Source organism: Grus americana, chromosome Z (genome assembly GCF_028858705.1).
Source record: "Grus americana isolate bGruAme1 chromosome Z, bGruAme1.mat, whole genome shotgun sequence".
NCBI classification, from domain to species: Eukaryota; Metazoa; Chordata; class Aves; order Gruiformes; family Gruidae; genus Grus; species Grus americana.
The window spans coordinates 39664011-39682525 of record NC_072891.1 but is presented as its reverse complement, the minus strand read 5'-3'; the positions used below and the strand labels follow the sequence as shown (position 1 = coordinate 39682525).

The 18515-nt window shown below is 43.1% G+C and overlaps 2 protein-coding genes across 5 annotated transcripts in view; one reads left to right on the top strand and one right to left on the bottom strand.

The window, feature by feature from the left end:
• Positions 1-4824: 4824 nt before the first annotated feature.
• NMRK1 (nicotinamide riboside kinase 1) lies at positions 4825-14500 on the bottom strand. 4 transcript variants are annotated; one of them, XM_054808932.1, is made up of 9 exons: positions 14366-14500; positions 12123-12182; positions 11605-11695; positions 10937-10985; positions 8765-8936; positions 8615-8686; positions 7487-7593; positions 6424-6510; positions 4825-5078 (listed from the first exon to the last, which is right to left on the bottom strand). In XM_054808932.1, exons 2-9 carry the CDS (start codon positions 12149-12151, stop codon positions 5050-5052), a joined length of 636 nt encoding a protein of 211 aa, XP_054664907.1. In that variant the 5' UTR covers positions 12152-12182; positions 14366-14500; the 3' UTR covers positions 4825-5049. The 4 variants fall into 4 exon arrangements, with proteins under 4 accessions (XP_054664907.1, XP_054664906.1, XP_054664905.1 ...); XM_054808931.1 differs by lacking the exon at positions 14366-14500 and adding an exon at positions 13061-14200 and having other exon boundaries at positions 4825-6033; XM_054808930.1 differs by lacking the exon at positions 14366-14500 and adding an exon at positions 13061-14200.
• OSTF1 (osteoclast stimulating factor 1) overlaps positions 14200-18515 on the top strand; it is a 22576-nt gene continuing 18260 nt past the window's right edge. The window contains exon 1 of the mRNA XM_054808934.1: positions 14200-14844. Within this exon, the coding sequence (XP_054664909.1) occupies positions 14811-14844 (34 nt within the window). The 5' untranslated portion in view covers positions 14200-14810. The remainder of the gene's footprint in view (positions 14845-18515) is intronic.

The following is an 18515-nucleotide window of genomic DNA, read 5'->3' as shown; positions in this document are numbered from 1 at the left end:
CTAAACGAAACATTCTCACTTCACTCTTAATTTTTTTCCAGTTTTTTACTCTCACATTACTTTCTTGCAACTATGTTAACTGACTGGACAGTTTTGACTATAAAGGTGTTTGGTGGGCAGGCCCTGACTGCACACCAAGTGCCCACCAAAGCCGCTCTGGCGCTGCCCTCCCCAGCTGAGCAGGGGAGAGAAAATACAACGAAAGGCTGGTGGGTCAAGATAAGGGCAGGGAGAGATCACCCAGCAATTACTTACCATCATGGGCAAAACAGACTCAACTTAGGAAAAAAAATGAATCACATTTGTTACCAAGCAAAGAGATTAGAGCAATAAGAAAGGAAACCTTAAAATACCTTCCCCCCACCCCTCCCTTCTTCCCAGGCTCAACTTCACTCCCCATTTCTCTCCCTCCTCCCCCTCCAGCAGCACAGGGGGATGGGGAATGGGGATTGTGGTCAGTTCATCACACGTTGTCTCTGCTGCTCCTTCCTCTTCAGTGGGAGGACTCCTCACACTCTGCCCCTGCTCCAGCCTGGGGTCCCTCCCACAGGAGACAGTCCTCCACAAACTTCTCCAACGTGACTTCTTCCCACAGGCTGCAGTTCTTCATAAACCGCTCCAGCGTGGGTCCCCCATGGGGTCACAAGTCCTGCTAGGAAACCTGCTCCAGCATGGGCTCCTCTCTCCACAGGTCAGCAGGTCCTGCCAGGAGCTTGCTCCAGAGTGGGTTTTCCCATGGGGTCACAGCCTCCTTTGGGTGCCTCCACCTGCTGCCTAGAGCACCTCCTCCCACTCTTTCACTGACCTTGGTGTCTGCAGAGTTTCTCACATCTTCTCACTCCTCTCTGTGGTTGCAAAAGCTGCTGCTAGGTTTGTTGTTTGTTTTTTTTCCTTCTTAACTACGTTATACCAGAGGTGCTACCACCATCGCTGATTGGTTTGGCCTTGGCCAGCAGTGGGTCCATCTTGGAGCTGGCTGGCATTGGCTGTGTTGGACAAATGGGAAGTTTCTAGCAGTTTCTCGCAGAAAGTCCCCCCTGTAGCCCCCTGCTACCAAAACCTTGCCACACAAACTCAAAATAAGGTGTTCAGTGGCAGTGCTGGAGAGCAAGCACAGACATTATTCCCAGCTGGACAGACAAAAGAATCATTGTTTCCAAGGGCACATTAAGTGGTTTCCTAAAGTAGAAAATACTGCATATGTGACAAAACCAACATACGAATCAATGATATATAGCATAAACAGTTAGGAATGCAGCTTTTAGACTTAATTTTGAAGGTTAGAGAGGGAGCAATAGCTCTGTGAGACAAAATGTTCCTACTATAGTTTGTGACTACATCATCATGTTCTTTCCGTTATTTTGACACCAGAAGATTTCTTAAGAAATCACCTTGATGTCAATCTAATCCTGTAGTTGCATTTCGGTACTTATATATAAGCCATTAGCCTTCTGTAGAACAACATTTCTATCATCACTGTGTTTCTAAACATATGCAAGACACTTAGCAAAGCTTTCCTTCAGCTACGACAACCTGAAGTTGCAGCCAGCAGAAGGTGATACCACTTCCAAAAAAACATCCTTTCTCCACAGAAAGAGCCACAGGCTTTTCCCAACGACTTTACAGCTAGCACAGCCCTGGCAGTCAAAAGGCATCTGCCAGGGACAAACTCGATTTTTCCTGTCGGGTGGTAGCACCTTCAAAGCAAAAGCATTCTACCGACATACCAATGTTGCAGGGGAGTTCTATAAACTTTTATACCAGCACCTGAAATACTTTGTCTCCCAAAAAGGCTCAGAAAAGTTTATTGTCTTTTCCCACTAAGGTGGGACTGGCAAGAGGACACACAATTTTGGCACCGCAGGTGATCCTCGCCAGTTTCTACAGTCCATCCATGGTACAGCCATGCCTGCTTCTTTCACTACTTTTTGTGGGCGTGGTGTCAATTAATCTTCCTGGTCCCTTTTGAACCAGCTGGTACTGTCTCCCTCCTATGGCAATAAATCTCAGAAGCTCGCTATCTGCTGTGTGAAATACCACCTTAATATAATTGGTCAATCTGTTTTAAGTGAAGGAGGAGTTGCCCCTGAACTAGTATTTGTACAATTTGGTAAATACCAGTTCTACATCCACTTGACTCACATCTTTCAAGATTCTGTCAACCTCAACCTTTTTCCCCCCTCAGCCTTCTCTCCAGAATGAAGAGTCCCAGCATTTTTAGTCCCTCCGCACAAAGCAGTTGCTCCATTCCCTTGATCACACTAGCGGCCCTTCTTTTAACTCCACTGTGGACTCCCTCCAGATGTAGAAACTGGAACTGCACAATACTGAAAATGCAGGTCCACTGGTTTTACCTAGGAGCAAAGTAGCACCACCTGTCTTGTTTGCAATACCCTTCCATAAGATGCCTATCTAATATTTTGATGCAGCTTCACACTGTGTTAATGGTTTCAGAAGAATCGTCAAAGATCTCTGCCCTGAGCTGTAACTACAAGTTCAGTACCACATATTTTGATGAATGATTGACACCACAAACACATAAATCTATACTGGAACTCATCTCCCCCTTTTGCCCATGGAAGGATCTCAAAAAACTGAACTTCTTGCCACTGGACCAATGTTAGACTACTTGAGAAAGCTTGGTATGATCTGCAAACTTGGGTGATTTAATTATTCACTCCCTCCTCTGAATCACTGCTAAACTTGCTAAATAAAATCACTCAGGGACTGCCAATACTGAAATTCCTCTTCCTGACAGGAGCCCATTAAGTCTTAACCCTTCATTTCCTGTCCTCCTTAATTCATAAAGGGATCCCTTATGTTTCTCTGGAACTAATATATCATTTTAAGTTGTACTCACATATTTCTCCATGTAAGAAAATATTTCAAAAGGTTATTGAAAGGCTAGTATAAGCCTACAAGTTCTGTGCAGGGATGGGAAAAACAAAACAAAAAAATTTCTTGCCTTCCATCATTGTGTTGGGTTTACCTAGGAAGGTTTTGGGTGGGGGGAAGGCTACAGGGGTGGCTGCTGTGAGAAGCTGCCAGAAGCTTCCCCCATATCAGACAAAGCCAATGCCAGCTGGCTCCAAGACAAATCTGCTGCTGGCCAGGTTAAGCCCATCAGTGACAGTGAAAATACATTTAAGAAGGAAAAAACCCTGTGCAACAGCAGCCAGGAAGAGAGGAGTGAGAAGATGTGAGAGGAACAACTTTGCAGACACCCAGGTCAGTGAAGAAGGAGGGGGAGGAGGTGCTCCAGGTGCCAGAGCAGAGATTCCCAAACAGCTCATGAAGATGACCATGGTGTTATGAGCAAAAAAGCAGGTGCAGATTCCTCAGGGATGAGGCACAGCACTCAACAACTGAAAAGTTTTGGCTTTATGGAAAGCATAGCATTACCACAGTGGGAGCCCCAAGATGTCACTGCTCATCAAGTGGGGACCCACACTGAAGCAGTCTGTTCCTGAAGCACTGCACCTCATTGCTGTGGTTTAGCCCCAGGTGGCAGCTAAGCCCCATGCAGCTGCTCACCCACTCCCCCCGGCAGGATCGGGGAGAGAATCAGAAGAGTGAAAGTGAGGAAACCCACAGGTTGAGATAAAAACAGTTTAATAGGACAAACCAAAAAAGGAAGATAACATATACAAGTGATGAACAGCACAATTTCTTGCTACCTGAAGTCAATGCTGGACAAGACCCCCAGCTGTCCAGCCTCCCAGCCCACACACACACAAGCAAAGCAAAACAAGGAATTCATTCCCCGCTTCACACGGGCAGGCAGGTGTTCAGCCACCTCCAGGAAAGCAGGGCTCCACCACACGTAATGGTTACTTACCAGGAAGACAAATGCCACCACATTGAAGTCGATGCTGCACAAGGCCCCTGGCTGCCATGCAAGATCCTCCAGCTGCTGCACCAGGCCCCCAGCTGCCCAGTTATAAACAGGACATGACATTGTATGGTATGGAATATTTCTTTGGCCAGTTTGGGTCAGCTGCCCTGGCTGTGCCCCCTCCCAGCTTCTTGGGTGCCACCCACTCCATTGGTGGGGCAGTATGGGAAGCCAAAAAGTCCTTGACTACTTGGCAACAACGAAAAACATCAGAGTGTTAACAGCATTGTTCTCATCCTAAATCCAAAACACAGCACCACACCAGCTGCCAGAAAGAAAGTTAACTCTGTCCCTGCCAAAACCAGGACACCCATGGAAGGGACCCACACTGAAACAGTTCATAAAGAACTGCACCCCATAGGAGGGACCCATGTTGGAGAAGTTTGTGAAGGACTGTCTGCTGTGGGAGGGACCCCAGGCTGGAGCAGGGGCAGAGTGTGAGGAGTCCTCCCACTGAAGAGGAAGGAGCAGCAGAGACAATGTGTGATGAACTGACCACAACCCCCATTCCCCATCCCCCCGTGCTGCTGGTGGGGGGAGGAGGGAGAGAAATGGGGAGTGAAGTTGAGCTTGGGAAGAAGGGAGGGGTGGGGGAAGGTGTTTTAAGATTTCTCATTCTTACTCTGATTTAATTGGTAATAAATGTGTTTCATTTTTTTTTCTAAGTTAAGTCTGTTTTGCCCATGACAGTAATTAGTGAGTGATCTCTCTCTGTCTTTATCTCGACCCACGACCCTCTCGTTATATTTTCTCCCTCTCTGTCCAGCTAAGGAGGACAGTGATAGAGCAGCTTGGTGGGCACCTGGTGGCTAGCTAAGCTCAAACCCCCACAACCATCCAAGTATTAGTTAATCTGTTACACTTGCACCTGTCCCAAAGAGAAATAAAAACAAAACCACAGCTGAAAGTCAGGCAAGTACATCACTGCATTTGAGCAATTCCATCTTGAAGTATTTACTGCAAAACAGTAATACAAAATAGTATTTAGAAGTACTTTGTCTTAAACACAGCTTTACACAGCTCTAATCTGTTTAAGAACTTTTCCTTATATACAGGTTGAGGAATCTTAACATTTAACAATAAAGCATTACATTTCTATCACCACAATCAGTTCAGCTGACACATAGTAACTAATATATTCCATCCTTTGCTTTTCATGTCTGTAGTTTGATTTTTATTCTGGCTGAAAAAATGTAAGAGGTTGTATAGAAAATAAAAGTTAATACATTACTTATTCAGCAACTGAAGATGATTCAACTCCCTAATTTCCTAGTTTATCTAAATATATATATACAAAAATCCTGTAACAAAATTTTAACATAAATTTAGCACATCTGCTTTAATTAGTATAATTTCAACCTCAGCTATGAAAATTAACAAGAATTATTTCTTCCTTCCTCCCCCTTGAAGCATGCATTTATTGTCTAGTAGTCCATGCCATCCCAATAATCAGTCTTTGCACAATACATGTATTTAATCTTCCTAGAGATGCATTTGCATTCTCTACAACATCTTAATTCTCCATCTTTTTCCAACAACTTGACTTCTCTTCAGGTTTGTTGGGTTTTTTTTGAATATCCATTCCCAATTGCTCCAAACAATACACAACAGACAAATGACTTGACAACCACTACAGAGATATTTAGCAAGCCTAAGTAAATTCAATTATGATGTATTCAGTAACTGAAGCTGTTACTGAATAAGTAGTGTAATAGCTTGTACAATGTTAAACTTACTATTGCCACACCATATAGCTAGTTCCTCTAGTCATGTTTATCAGTGATTAGAAGCTTGTAAAAATATTAGAGGTAATCACTGCCATTCCTATATGAACAATTCAAATTGCATACATCCATGTTCAAATATGCTTATTAATCCAACAGTACTGCATCTTTATAGTTTAGTTTGTGATACACAAAAATATGTACGTTATTTAAATGTATGCATTCAATCAGATTTACACATCAGTTATGTTATTTAAAATGATACAAATCTACATGTGTTTTATGTATGTATTATGGACATACACATAACATCTGCTCTGTTGGTTGGCTTGCCAAGTGTGACAGGCTCGGGGGTTTCAAGTCACATCACATGGAATCTAGGCTTTCTACATTATCATGCTGTGACCTGCTGGTCTAAAATAAAAATAAAAAGTACACATTTAACATGTAGTGTCATTTCTCTGTTTGCACATGACGTCGTTGTATATTAGAAACTAGTATCACCAATACGTCTGCTTTCACTGACGTTTTGCCCATATTCCTTCTGTTCCCTTTTTTAAAATATTATTTTATCATTAGGTAACAGTGGATTTACCTATTATTTCAGAACATCCAACTTCAAGGAACTTAAAGTTATAGCTCGTGATGACTTAGAGTAACAGGCAAACGTGTAAGGACTATAATACATGTATATAGGGAGATACAGATCTATATAATCCTTGCAGTATTTTCATATAGAAGGATTAGCTTCTTGTTAACTTGGAATGGGATAAGCAGATTTCAATTTCCAGTAAAATCACTTACTTCCTTCCCTCAGCTTTAATTCCTGTATTATATCACTATACACACAGGATAAAAGCTCCTCTTGGGATTTTGTTCCATCCAAATAAACTGAGAAAGACAAAAGAAAATGTTTTCATCAGTTCTGTGCCTGTTATCTGTCATAGCAATTGGTAAGGTTTTCAGTATTCCTATGGGTGCAATGAGATGAAAAACTTAAAAGCAAGACAGTACCTCCCTACTTTCCTAAATTCATTTTACGTGTTAAAAAAGTAACATAATGGAAAAGTATTCTAGTTAAGAATTAACTTACAAATTTTTGTGGTATACAAGTCTCCATAGGGGTAGTGGTAATAACATTAGGACAGTAAAGCAATGGAATAATTCAGCAGGAAGGTTCCTATGCAGGAAGGAAGGAACCCTATGAAGACCTCGGGTTCTTCTTCAGCTTCAGGGTTTGACCAAGTGAAGGAAGGGCACTACAGTTCCCACTCTCACTGAGCAGCAAGTGGTGCCCTAGTCTCCGTGCTATGAAGCAGCCATCCAACTTTTCCTTCCTCTGGCCCTCACTCCAGAAGCAGGCAGCCCAAGAGCTCCACGAGTGTGAACATCACACAAGCTCATGGCAGCGCCCCATCAGCTGGCTCAGCTTTGGCACTTCTCGTGCAAGACTGGTGACTGTAGGTTGTACAGAAAGCACCTAGGAAGTAACTTCGCCTTATTATAGGACTTCAGCCAGGGTTTTAATTCTGTTCTGACAAATTCTGCCAGTGTATCAGCTATTGTCTCAGAAGCTTCCTATTTAGCCATATGCATGTATGCACACATGCAGGCACAAACTAGCTTGTTAAATAAACTTAGTTAGTAATCAGAACATTTCTAACTTTATAATTTTCATTATTAAAAAATAAAAACCAAAACCCTAGACACTTGAAAAATAAACCAACAAAAGGTCCAAACCTACTGCCCAAGTGCCACAAAAATATTTGAAGAAAACGGTCACATACAAAAAACCCCACCCCCCAAGAAAAAGTGCAGAAGTGTTACACTTAAGCATTTTATAAGTTTAAAATTAAGAATACCATACCAATGTTATTTGCATTCTCTTCCACTTCATTTTTATATTTTAGATACATAGGCCACACATGTCCATCGAAGTACCCCGGTGTATCTGCTGGCTGATAGACTCTGGTGCTACAGAAAAATATATTTCATTTCCCATGCAAGTTTTAAATTTCCCCCTAGTGTTAGCTAGTCTAATAAGAGCATCTATCCAAAATAAAAACAGGTTGGCAGGCTACATAACTGTTCAAGCAAAGGAGGCTCCTTTGTTTTACTATAATCTGTGACATAAACTTTTGCTAACTTACCTATTTTTGCCAATCAAATTACATTTAAGATGAGGTAAAAGGATTTTTTTTTTAATTGGTAAAGGTATTACATGTAAATTAAACTGTATTGAAAGAGTTACCAACACAAATTACTTTCTCCTTTTTTGATTGGGTATACAAATTTCTCAAGCTTTAAATGACTAGCAGTTTTGTCTAGTCACTTCCAGCCTGGACACTGAAGTCCTTTAAAGGTGAGTCTAGTGAGGAACCAAGAAAGTAGAATCGACTAAAGCCAGTTGAAGAGAGGATTTCTTCACTCAGCCAGCAGATTCTGACTTGGTGCACATGTATTGCTCCAAGCACACAGTATTGCTCCAAATTTGGAAGCAAGTCAGACACTGGCTCAATTATCTAAATCAGATATACAGTACAAATAATGCACAGTCTAAACAAAGTGTACACTAAAACCTACCCATGAACATTGTTACTTTAACAATAATCATCATGTAGCTGTACTCAACCAAGGATAAGACAGCTCAGTTTTTTTTTTTTTAACTGTTTAATTCTCATTTAAAGCATGTTTTAACTCCAATATGCAGTCAGTAATTTAAGTAACTTATCTGGACAACAAATTATCTTTTCAGTGTTTGCAAAACATTTAACATTTTAATATCCCTATGCTCTAAAATGCAAGGTCTGCCCCCCCATCTCTGCATGCTTTTGTTAATGGTGGTTAAATACCCACACAGCTTTCCCTGGGAATCAGGGGACAGATGGGCCCAACAGCTTACATTTGGCAAGCACTGAAGAAAAGCTAGTACAAAAGAACCACTCCAGGTTAGGGGGTACAGTGCCCTTTGTGAACAGTAACTGAATAATCTTACCTCCTTCTCCTTTTGCACTCTTCATAAGGAAGGGTCAAAAAATATCTTCTATCCCATAGTTCGTTAAGCGGCCTAAGATAATAATATATTTAGTTCCCTCTTCCTTTTTAAGGCAGCTTTTAATATACCAGGCTGCATCTTACTGCTTACTCATAGTTGTATAGCAGAAAGCCTTCAACAATCAAAATATAAACATCTTCCGTATTTTTCAGTTTGTCACATGTACTCTGTGGCTCTCTCATCACAACACCTGAGCTTGTTGGACTTTTCATCCAATTGCGAATACTTTTCACCATTTCATCCATATAGAGGGCATCAAGTACTAGATGAAAACAGAAAGTTAGGCACCTTTTAAAAACAGAAAATAAAAAAAAAGAACAACAACCCTTAAGTACCCCTTGGTTAATCACTAAGAATCAAATAATCTACATACAAGTCTAAAAGGGAATGGAATTACCCCAAGCATTCTTTCTCTTGCATATAAGTAGTTCCATGTTTGCAGCTGACGATACCCTGAAATTAAAGCTTTTCCCAGTGTACGCTTGCAGCCCAGAAAGCCAACTGTGTCCTGGGCTGCATCAAAGCAAGTGTGACCAGCAGGTTGAGGGAGGTGATCCTGCGCCTCTACTCTGCTCTTGTGAGACCCCACCTGGAGTCCTGCATCCAGTTCTGGGGTCCCCAGTAAAAGAAAGACATGGAGCTGTTGGAGAGAGTCCAGAGGAGGGCCGCAAAGCTGATCAGAGGGCTGGAGCACCTCTCCTATGAGGACAGGCTGAGAGAGTTGGGGTTGTTCAGCCTGGGAAAAGATGGTCAGGGACTGTTTATCAGGGAGTGCAGTGACAGGACAAGGGGTAATGGGTTTAAGCTGAAGGAGGACAGATTTAGACTAGATATAAGGAAGAAATTCTTTACTGTGAGGGTGGTGAGGCACTGGCACAGGTTGCCCAGAGAAGTAGTGGATGCCCCATCCCTGGAAGTGTTCAAGGCCAGGGTGGATGGGGCTTTGGGCAACCTGGTCTAGTGGAGGGTGTCCCTGCCCATGGCAGGGGGGTTGGAACTAGATGATCTTAGAGGTCCCTTCCAACCCAAACCATTCTATGATTCTATGACTGAGGTATTTCTGGTGACTGTGGTCTCTCTGAACTCTGTGGCACTAAAAAGTGTGTGAACTCACTTCACAGCCTTTCCCTTGACAATAGAAACTGCAGGGACTCTTCTCCTTTTCCACAAAACTTGTAAAAACTTACTTGCCTTGAGACCTCCACCTTTGTCAATTGTCACTGACACAGGTGAAGGGAGGGGGTGCTCACAGATTTTTAATTTGGGTTTTTATTGGGTTTCCAGTATTTGGAGGGTGGGGATGGATGACTGGATTGAAAGGAGGATGGCATACAAAGCAAAACAGCACTATGTAGCACCTGGTTTTGTCTGTAGACACGTAGGAACATAGCAAGAAAGTACTGAATGGTGGAGAGAAGGCAGACTCTGGATAACATAAGAATAAACGCATTTTAGAGGTGCTTTTAAGAGCTGCATTAAACCCAGATATTTGAAGCTGAATGTCCTTCAGTTTCATGAAGTCTAGAAGTTGAGCCAAGGACCGTATAGCTGGTAAGAGTCAGTTTTCAGATATAATTTAAGGTTCTGGCCAATGTTCCTGAGCAGAAATACATTTTGTGATCACCACATATGAACAGATATTAGCTAATAATCGACTGTTCACAACTTGGTATGACCTGAACAAAAGCATTGGCCTAAAGTAGATCTGGATCTAGAAGTTTGTGAGACTAAACTGTCATGCTGAGCCAGCATTAACCATGAGCTTCAAAATATTTGGTCTCTATATGAAATCTGACATGAAATAAGGGTGTCAGGATCAGACCCAAGTTTTGACCAATTTGGAAAACACCAGTGAAGGAGACTCAATGGTGATATCCCATGAGTTCATTATCAAAGTGGAAAAAAATAATCCATCATTACATAGAAAGTGATGAGGTTAAACTTATGCCAATGCTGCAAGCCAAGACTTTCAACTGAACAGTACCATTTACTACTGCACCAGATGCAACAGTTAGAGGAAAAGATTAAAAAGAGAAAAGGAAAGGTCAAGCACTAGTTTGAGCTATTTACTAGTTCAACAAGTGGTTTTTTTATTTATGTCAGTGAGCTGAGAGAAACTGAGCAAAGTCTTGCTCTTAACCATTTGTTTGCTACCTTGTTCAGGAGGGAAGAGGGGCAGGGGGTGGAGGGGAAGAAGTGTTGAAGCTCAGCACAACAGTGTTTCAGTACAATGTTCAAAAGCAACACATCAAAGTTACTGACCATCATACAGCTTAAATCCGTGTTCATCTGTTTCTACTTCAGACTCTGGCTGAAAGGAAAAAAATACTATTTTCAAGACTGCTTTTATGACCACTTTCACAGATACATACTCTTTGTATACAAATAAGGGTTATACACCTTTGTATCCCAATTGGTTAAATTTATCTTCAAAATTAGACTGCTGCATACAACTATTAAAATACAATACAAACAATTTAATCTAGAACAACAAATTCTCCAAATCATACCTCTTAAGTTCATTAGAGCTTTACTTCAGAGATAAGAAGTGCTTCACCCTCCTTAACAACTCCAATGTAAATGCAAAAGTTGTTTCTGTTTTGATTTCGGAAACAAAGAACTACTTATTGTATGGATGTAGGGCTAACACAACATCATCATCAACTTCACTAGCACAAAGTATCTTGAAAAATGCATCCAACATACACCTGTTCCTTATTTTAAAAGGGTATCAAAGAAGACAGTAAACTTCTTTTTGCTGAGTATAACTCAGTGGTTTTGGTCCCTGGAAGTTCAATTGCACCAGTGCTAATTTTATTTCTCTCTTTTTTGTGAGGTTACCGTTATATTAAGTGGAACTGAGAAGAAATGATACTAAAATCTACTCAAGCCTACTTTTACCGACCAGGTCTTTCCATCAATACTGTTACCTTAAAGAAGTCATCTTGAGAGATTATATCACAGTTGGGAAGCATTTTCTTCAGCTTTTCCGCCAGTGTTGTTTTCCCCCCATTTGTTACACTGAGTTAGAAAACATAATAAAAACTGCATCAAGACAAAAAGCTATCTTTTAAACATAGATACAAGCTCACACACACATTTCTATATAGTGAGGGTAAACCATGAAGACAAAACAAAAGCCTCAAAAAGTTTATTCACATTAAATACCCTCTACATCTGGAAATTTTCTGACAGGTTCCAGCAGCTTTCAGACAGTAAATCTAACTGTGCCAAGGAACAGCTTAAGAGAGAAGTGGTACCAGAGATGTCCGACAGAGACAGGAAAAATATCTTAAGAGTTACATGCCATACAATAAGACAATTGTTATGTTGTATTTGTAATCTATTTTCCAAAAAATATCCATTCATAAATAGAAGTTACATCACTTCATTCTGAAAGGAAGACCAGTCTTGAGCTGTAGAGTAAATTTAATTTGCTAATACTTACCCTCCAAGGCCAATAACCAACACCGTCATAGTTTGTTTTCTCCTCACTTCTTCTTTTTCACTGTTAAGGATAGTAGGCAGTGAAAACTCTTAATTCAGCAACACGGAAAGCAGCTATTGTATTAAGAAATTGCAATTATAAGACATTTTCTGTCCTTTTTTTTTTTCTTTTTGCAAACCTACTATCAGAACACCAGCTGCTTGTTGTCATGCTAACAAAAGCCTACAACATACCTGTCACATAACCGATTTCAATGTGTTTTACCTTAGACAGTATTATAATAATTTGCTGAGAACTTTGAGAGACTCAGTTCTATCAATAGTAATACCACTGAAGTCCCTAAAGAAAAGCACAATCATTAGCTTAAGCATTAATGGTATAAAAAAGATGAGGTAAACAGAAGCTGTGGTGGTGAAACAAACAAAAACCTTAAAAAAGAACCCAGTGATGTGCTCAGGAAAAAGATGTTTTAAAAATTTAATTAAAGGTTATAACAAAGAGGAGGAGTGAGGGAAAGAATGTTAGTTTTCAGCTGAATGAATTCCCTCCAGTTTACCATCTAGCTACCAGTGCCTGCAAAAGTATCGTGAAGCAGAAGGACAGGTAGCAATGGGGCTGCTTCTCTTGGCAGCAGCACTAGTCTTCAGTTTGTCAAACCAGTTTAACATTTGTCAAACATTGCTTTCCAAGAGCACACACTAATTAATAATTATTTAACCAAACACAAACACCCTGCTTTTCACCTGTTCTGTCCTCCTAAGTCACACTTAAGGAGGTAAGGCCTATGACAACTAAGACCTGAAAGGACTGAGCAGGTAACACCATCTCCCTGTCCCAGCAAACAAGCATGTGTACTATACTAGAAAAACAGATTGTTACAGGGTGTCAGTATGAAAGTAAAACCACACTATTACTGTTAAAATAAGTTTTAGCCATACACGTAGTCTGAAGTAATAGTATCCTTTTGCATTTGGTGCAATGACCAGAAGCTCAACTGTTTCAGAGGCCTGCGATGTGATCTTTGCATGGTTACTTTTAAAGTTTTTTTCTGTCAGAAAAAAAAAAGACATACTGACTAGTCCAGGAGTCATCACAAGTATGATAGCCATTGCTCTACAATGGTGCTGCATACCTACAGTAGTTGGCACTGGCAAGATTTATAAGTTAACATGCAAGGGTTTTCTAAGAATATTATAAATCTCAGATTCAATGATTCATCACATGGTTATGGTATTGGCTATCTATTCAACGAGTGCCGACAGATGCATCTGTTCTCAGGAGGTTATGGTACTCAGTGCACACACCCCCCAAAAAAACCCAAACCCCCAAACCCTCAATGCTCTTCTCTAAAAAGCGTCAGTAAGGTTTGTGTCCCAGAGGATTAGCCTTTGTCCCACAAAAAATGCTGTGTAACAAACTAAATAACATCCAGACACACATGCTGAGCTTTGGACTCTAATTTACGTCACTGCCTATATGAAAGTTAATTCCAGCCTAAGGCAAAAACTATGAGGATGAAAAAGCCCACTAACTCTTGTTCCCCCCCCCGAGTAATGCATAATACAAATTGCAAAGGCAAATTTATCACCAATGTTGCAACGCAGCAATCCTAAATTACTCTACCTAGGCTCAGTTTAGCATCTTTAAACAGAACACACACGCATTATAAGGCTAACACAGAACTATCGTTAGCGGCACGGCGTGGCACGGCCCCAGCACACGGTAACAGCCGAAGCACGCTGCCTTTAGGCACCACCAGACCGGGTAGGGAACGTCTGTCCCGGGCAGCAAGCCCACACGCCTGGGCTGGCCGAGGGGAGACCCACGCTTCTCCCAACACCTCACAACACTCCAGCGCCTCTGGCGTTAACATTTAACCTTAACCGCTGCTTAGAGACACCGGCACAGCACCCAGACCAAACCGTCCCGGCCGAAGGCTTCCACGCAGGCAGAGCCCGCGCCTCTCACGCCCGGTTACAGAGCCGGCCAAGGCGCGCTTAGCTCGGTGGGGCGGCCCCCGCGGGGCACGAAGCTCCTGTGGCACGGCACGGCACGGCACGGCACGGCACGGCACGGCACGGCACGGCACGGCACGGCACGGCACGGCACGGCACGGCACGGCACGGCACGGCACGGCACGGCACGGCACGGCACGGCACGGCACGGCACGGCACGGCACGGCACGGCACGGCACGGCACGGCACGGCACGGCACGGCACGGCACGCATCCTGCAGGTACTCGCCTGCACCCCTTGGGCCTCGCCGCCGCCAGCCGTCCCTTGGGCGCCAGCCCCACTATTTCACGCGCCCGCCGCTGCCCCGCCCCAGCCGCGCGCGCCCATTGGCCGCCTCCTCAGGCCGCCTTCCGTTCCCCTCGCCCCTCACGCGGCGGTACCCGCGGGGGCGGGGCGGAGCCGAGCCGAGCCTCGGCCCGCGCGGGGATTGGCTGGGTCGCTCCCGGGAGTGGGGAAGCGTCCGCGGCCGCCAGGGGGGGCGCTGCCTGTAGCACCCTCCCTCCCATCCGCCGCCCTTCCTTCCTTCTGCCCGCCGCCGCTCGCCGCGTACCGCTCCCGAGAGACCGACGAGGGCTTGCGCCGCCACCCGCCCCGCCCGGCACCGCGGGCCCGCTCACAGGCAGCCGATCGCCGCCCCGCCGCTCCCCCGTCCGCGCTTGGGCCGGCCCCAGCCATGTCCAAGCCGCCACCTAAACCGGCCAAGCCAGGTAAGGGAGGGGCCCGGCGGGCCGCCCCGCCGCCCCCCGGCCGCCTCACCGGCCGCGCGAAGTCGGTGCGAGGCGCCGAGCAGCCCGCTGGCTGCTGACACGTGGACGGTTTGGGAGTCGGGTCTGGGCTGTCAGATCCGGGATCCCGGCGGGGGGGAGTGGGGCAGGGCCGCCTACCCGTTCCTTTCCCCGCCCCGCCGCCATTAACCTCCGCACCGCTTGCTCGGTGTCGGTGGCGGAGGCAGCCCCTTCCGTGTTCCTAGCGCCAGCAGCCCCGCTGGAAGCGGTCGTGGAGCCACCCTCGGCAATGCAGGAATCGTGTCTGGGCGGGATCCCGCGCCTGCTGCGGCTTGGGAGAACGTTCGAGAATGCCCTCGACGCGGAGCCCTCGCCCGGGGACAGGCCGGGCTTGCTCAGAGCTCCCCTCGCCCCGGCCTTCCTCCTCTGAGCCGCCCGGGCCCCGGAGCCGTGGTGCCCATGGCTGCTGGCGAGGGGAAGCTTGCGTAGGCTGAAATGCACAGGAAACCTTTTAACCTGTTAAGAAACAGGTGTTGAAATACTCTGAGGTTTGTCCAGTGTTTGAGTGGATTACCAATATATTGATGCATACAAGCACGTAGTCCCATGCTACATTCTTCTTCCATGGCATCTGCTGCTTTCCCTTGCAGGACTCCTGACAGCCAAAGTCTCGATGTGTCCTTTGACGTTCTGGTGCAGATGTGCACGTCGCTTCTTCTAGCGCATTTAGTAATCGATGCATAAATTCTTGCTCCTGCACCCTTTTCAGATAAATCTAGTGCAAAGTTAGTTTCAAAAAATGAATAACGTTCACAGATTCTTCGAAAAATATATTGAAAAACCACTGGGAGTTGCATGGTTTTAAACATGGAATAGAAATGGCATCTTTCAGGTAAACATACGTGCTTATGTCAAAATTTAAGCCATTAGGTTTAGGGTTTTGGTTTTTTAAATAAGGAATTGATCTGGAAAATGCAATCGCTGTTTATAATGTTTGCATATCATCTCCCAGTATGCAAAGTTGAATTCTTACTTTAAAGTTAAAAAATAATTATGAATGCAATTAAAAAGATAAGACTAATTGGTGTCTCCCAAAGCATGATTATCTGATCCCTATATATATCTGAATTTCAATATTTTTCTCACTTAGAATAGTATTTGAAATACTGATTTTTTTTTAAGAAATAATTAAATACATAACCTAATGAGTATTTTAACTAGACAGCTTATAAAAGAAGTTTTCAATTTGAAGTCAAGTAAGTGCAAGCTCAATTTAGACCATTTAAAACTTCAGTCTTGACCTACCCACAGAAGCAAAATCTGTTAAAGCTCTCTGAGTGTACAGTTTCATCCTTGGAAAAGTTTCCTGTGCCCTGCAGTTTGTTAAGCCTCTTTGAAGACAGCTTACTTGAAATGAAAAAGACAGTACCAGCAGCATTGCGATTGTGGACTCCCACTGAAAACCCTTACTGAGGAAATCTGTGGGCTTCTGAAAGGGTGTGGTGTTGCTCTTAGCCAAATATTTAAGAGCAGGTTTTTCCAATGAAGTTGATAACTCAGTTTTCTGATTTGCAAAAAGATGAGTTATGTTTGGCTAAGATTCTTAAGGAGTTAAAGGCTCTAGTCCTACCTAACCGGCAGGAGCTATCAGACTAACTCACATGTGTTATGTCTAATACTAGGTGTCTCTCACTAGTTTACTGAGGTGTAGTTTTGTGGTATGCTTAATCTGATAAGATGCAGACTGCCATCACAAGGACAGGCTCGTTACCACCTCCACCCCCCTGCCATCCCCTTTCCATTTCACTTGGTGACATGACAAGCTGGATCAGTGCTCTGACTTTTTATGTTAGGTTATTTTTATGTCTAATGAACTTGCTGAGCTGGTTTACCACAGGAGCGCTTGGCACAGCAAAAGGAAATGGGTAGAAATAAATGGCTGAAGAGGGAAGAGGAAGAAAGTAGGACTCTCTTGCTAGTGGCTTTCAGAGCTCATTAAGGGTAAAGAGATTAATTTTGCCAAATCTCTAATTTGTAAGAGAGAAGGTCTTATGCAGGGTGTGGCATTAAATTTTTTCCAAGGCATTTTCAGAAACAGACTGTCTTCTGGCATACTCCAAAATATTTCTGTAGTTCTGTCTATAATATCAGTTACGCTTATGGTACTGTCATTGAATCTCTCAGGGTATAGATGTTAAAATGTGCTAATTAAAGACAGATAAATATAGGAACTGCATGTGGTGAAATAGTTGCTACAGCAGTGTAATGCTGTCTCTTTTGGTGGCTTTTAGATTTCAGCTGGTGGAATGTCTTCATGCATTTGGTCAAGCTGTTAATTTTTTTTCACTATTGTCAATTATCCAGTCTATAAACTGGGCTATAACCTCTGTCAGGGAACAGCAAACCTGTTTGTCTTGCTGCTGAATTGTTACACTTCAAGACAGATAGAAGAGGAAACAGGATGCTGGTTGCTGTAGTCCCTTCATTTGCATTCAGGGAAAAAAAAGTGCAAGCTAGATAGACATGGAAGGAGATATAGGAGGTGGCAGGGAAGTGAAAATATTTAGTGAAATAAATATTAATCCCTTCTAAAACAGTGAGTGTTCACTGTTCATCACAAGGGTGTTGGACATTAGAGTTGGATGGCTAGACAGTGCTTTAAAAATGTGGGAAAAAAAGGAGTTGCGAAGGGAAAAGAAAAACTAACTAGCTATAGCATCAAGTGTGGTTTTCTTCAGTACATGAGAACATTTTATCTGACAGAAGGCTCTTCTGTTAATCCCGTGGCATGTGCAGCACATCAGGATTTCAGTTACAGAGAGAAGGTTTTGACATCAGTATATTTCAGACAATCATATGATATGTTTGTCAATGCTTGAGCTAGTATTTTGGGGTCTGTGGTTAGCCCTTGAGTAAGGGTCATGATTATTTTTAGAGGTTTTAGAAAACTTTTAATTTCTAGTGTTTTGACATTTGTTTAGGAAAAAAGTGCCTAGCTTTGCTTTTCTCTTGGGGCTCTGTATTATTACTGTTTTCTAGTTGTATTTTCTATTTAGACATGCTATTGAAGATACAGAGGAGTGGAGTGGGAGTTGAAAATAACAGAAACTTTCTTCTCTGTCAGCGTTATGCAGGAGTAGGCTTTCCCCTCCATCTTTCGAAAATTCTATCGTTGTCTCAAACTACAGTATTCTTTGTGGAGTTCATAACCCTTTTAAACATTCTGTGTCAGATGTTAATTGTTTTTACAAAAATTACTTAAGTCTTTTGAACTTGCCAAGCTATATTGGCTTCTGCTAGTTGTCTCCTTGAACAGTGCCCTCTGCCTGATTAAGCATTTTTAATTAGAGCCTTACATAGTATGCAGCAACAGCTTTTGGGGAGATGGAAGTGGTATATTAATATTTTACAAAAAAACAACTACTTTCAAATTCTCCAGATAGAGCACGTTTTGTTGATCCTGGCCTAGAGTCCAGATGACATTCACATTTTGTGCAGAGAGACCAGTCTTTATCCCAAGGAAATGACAGTTTAAAATTACTCCAATTGAGAGGAAGGGAGGCAGGAGGAAAAAAGAAACGTAACATATGTAACATAAAGGGTTACTGCCTTAAAGCAGATCTGTCGACTTTGCAGCCACTAGTAGCTGTCAC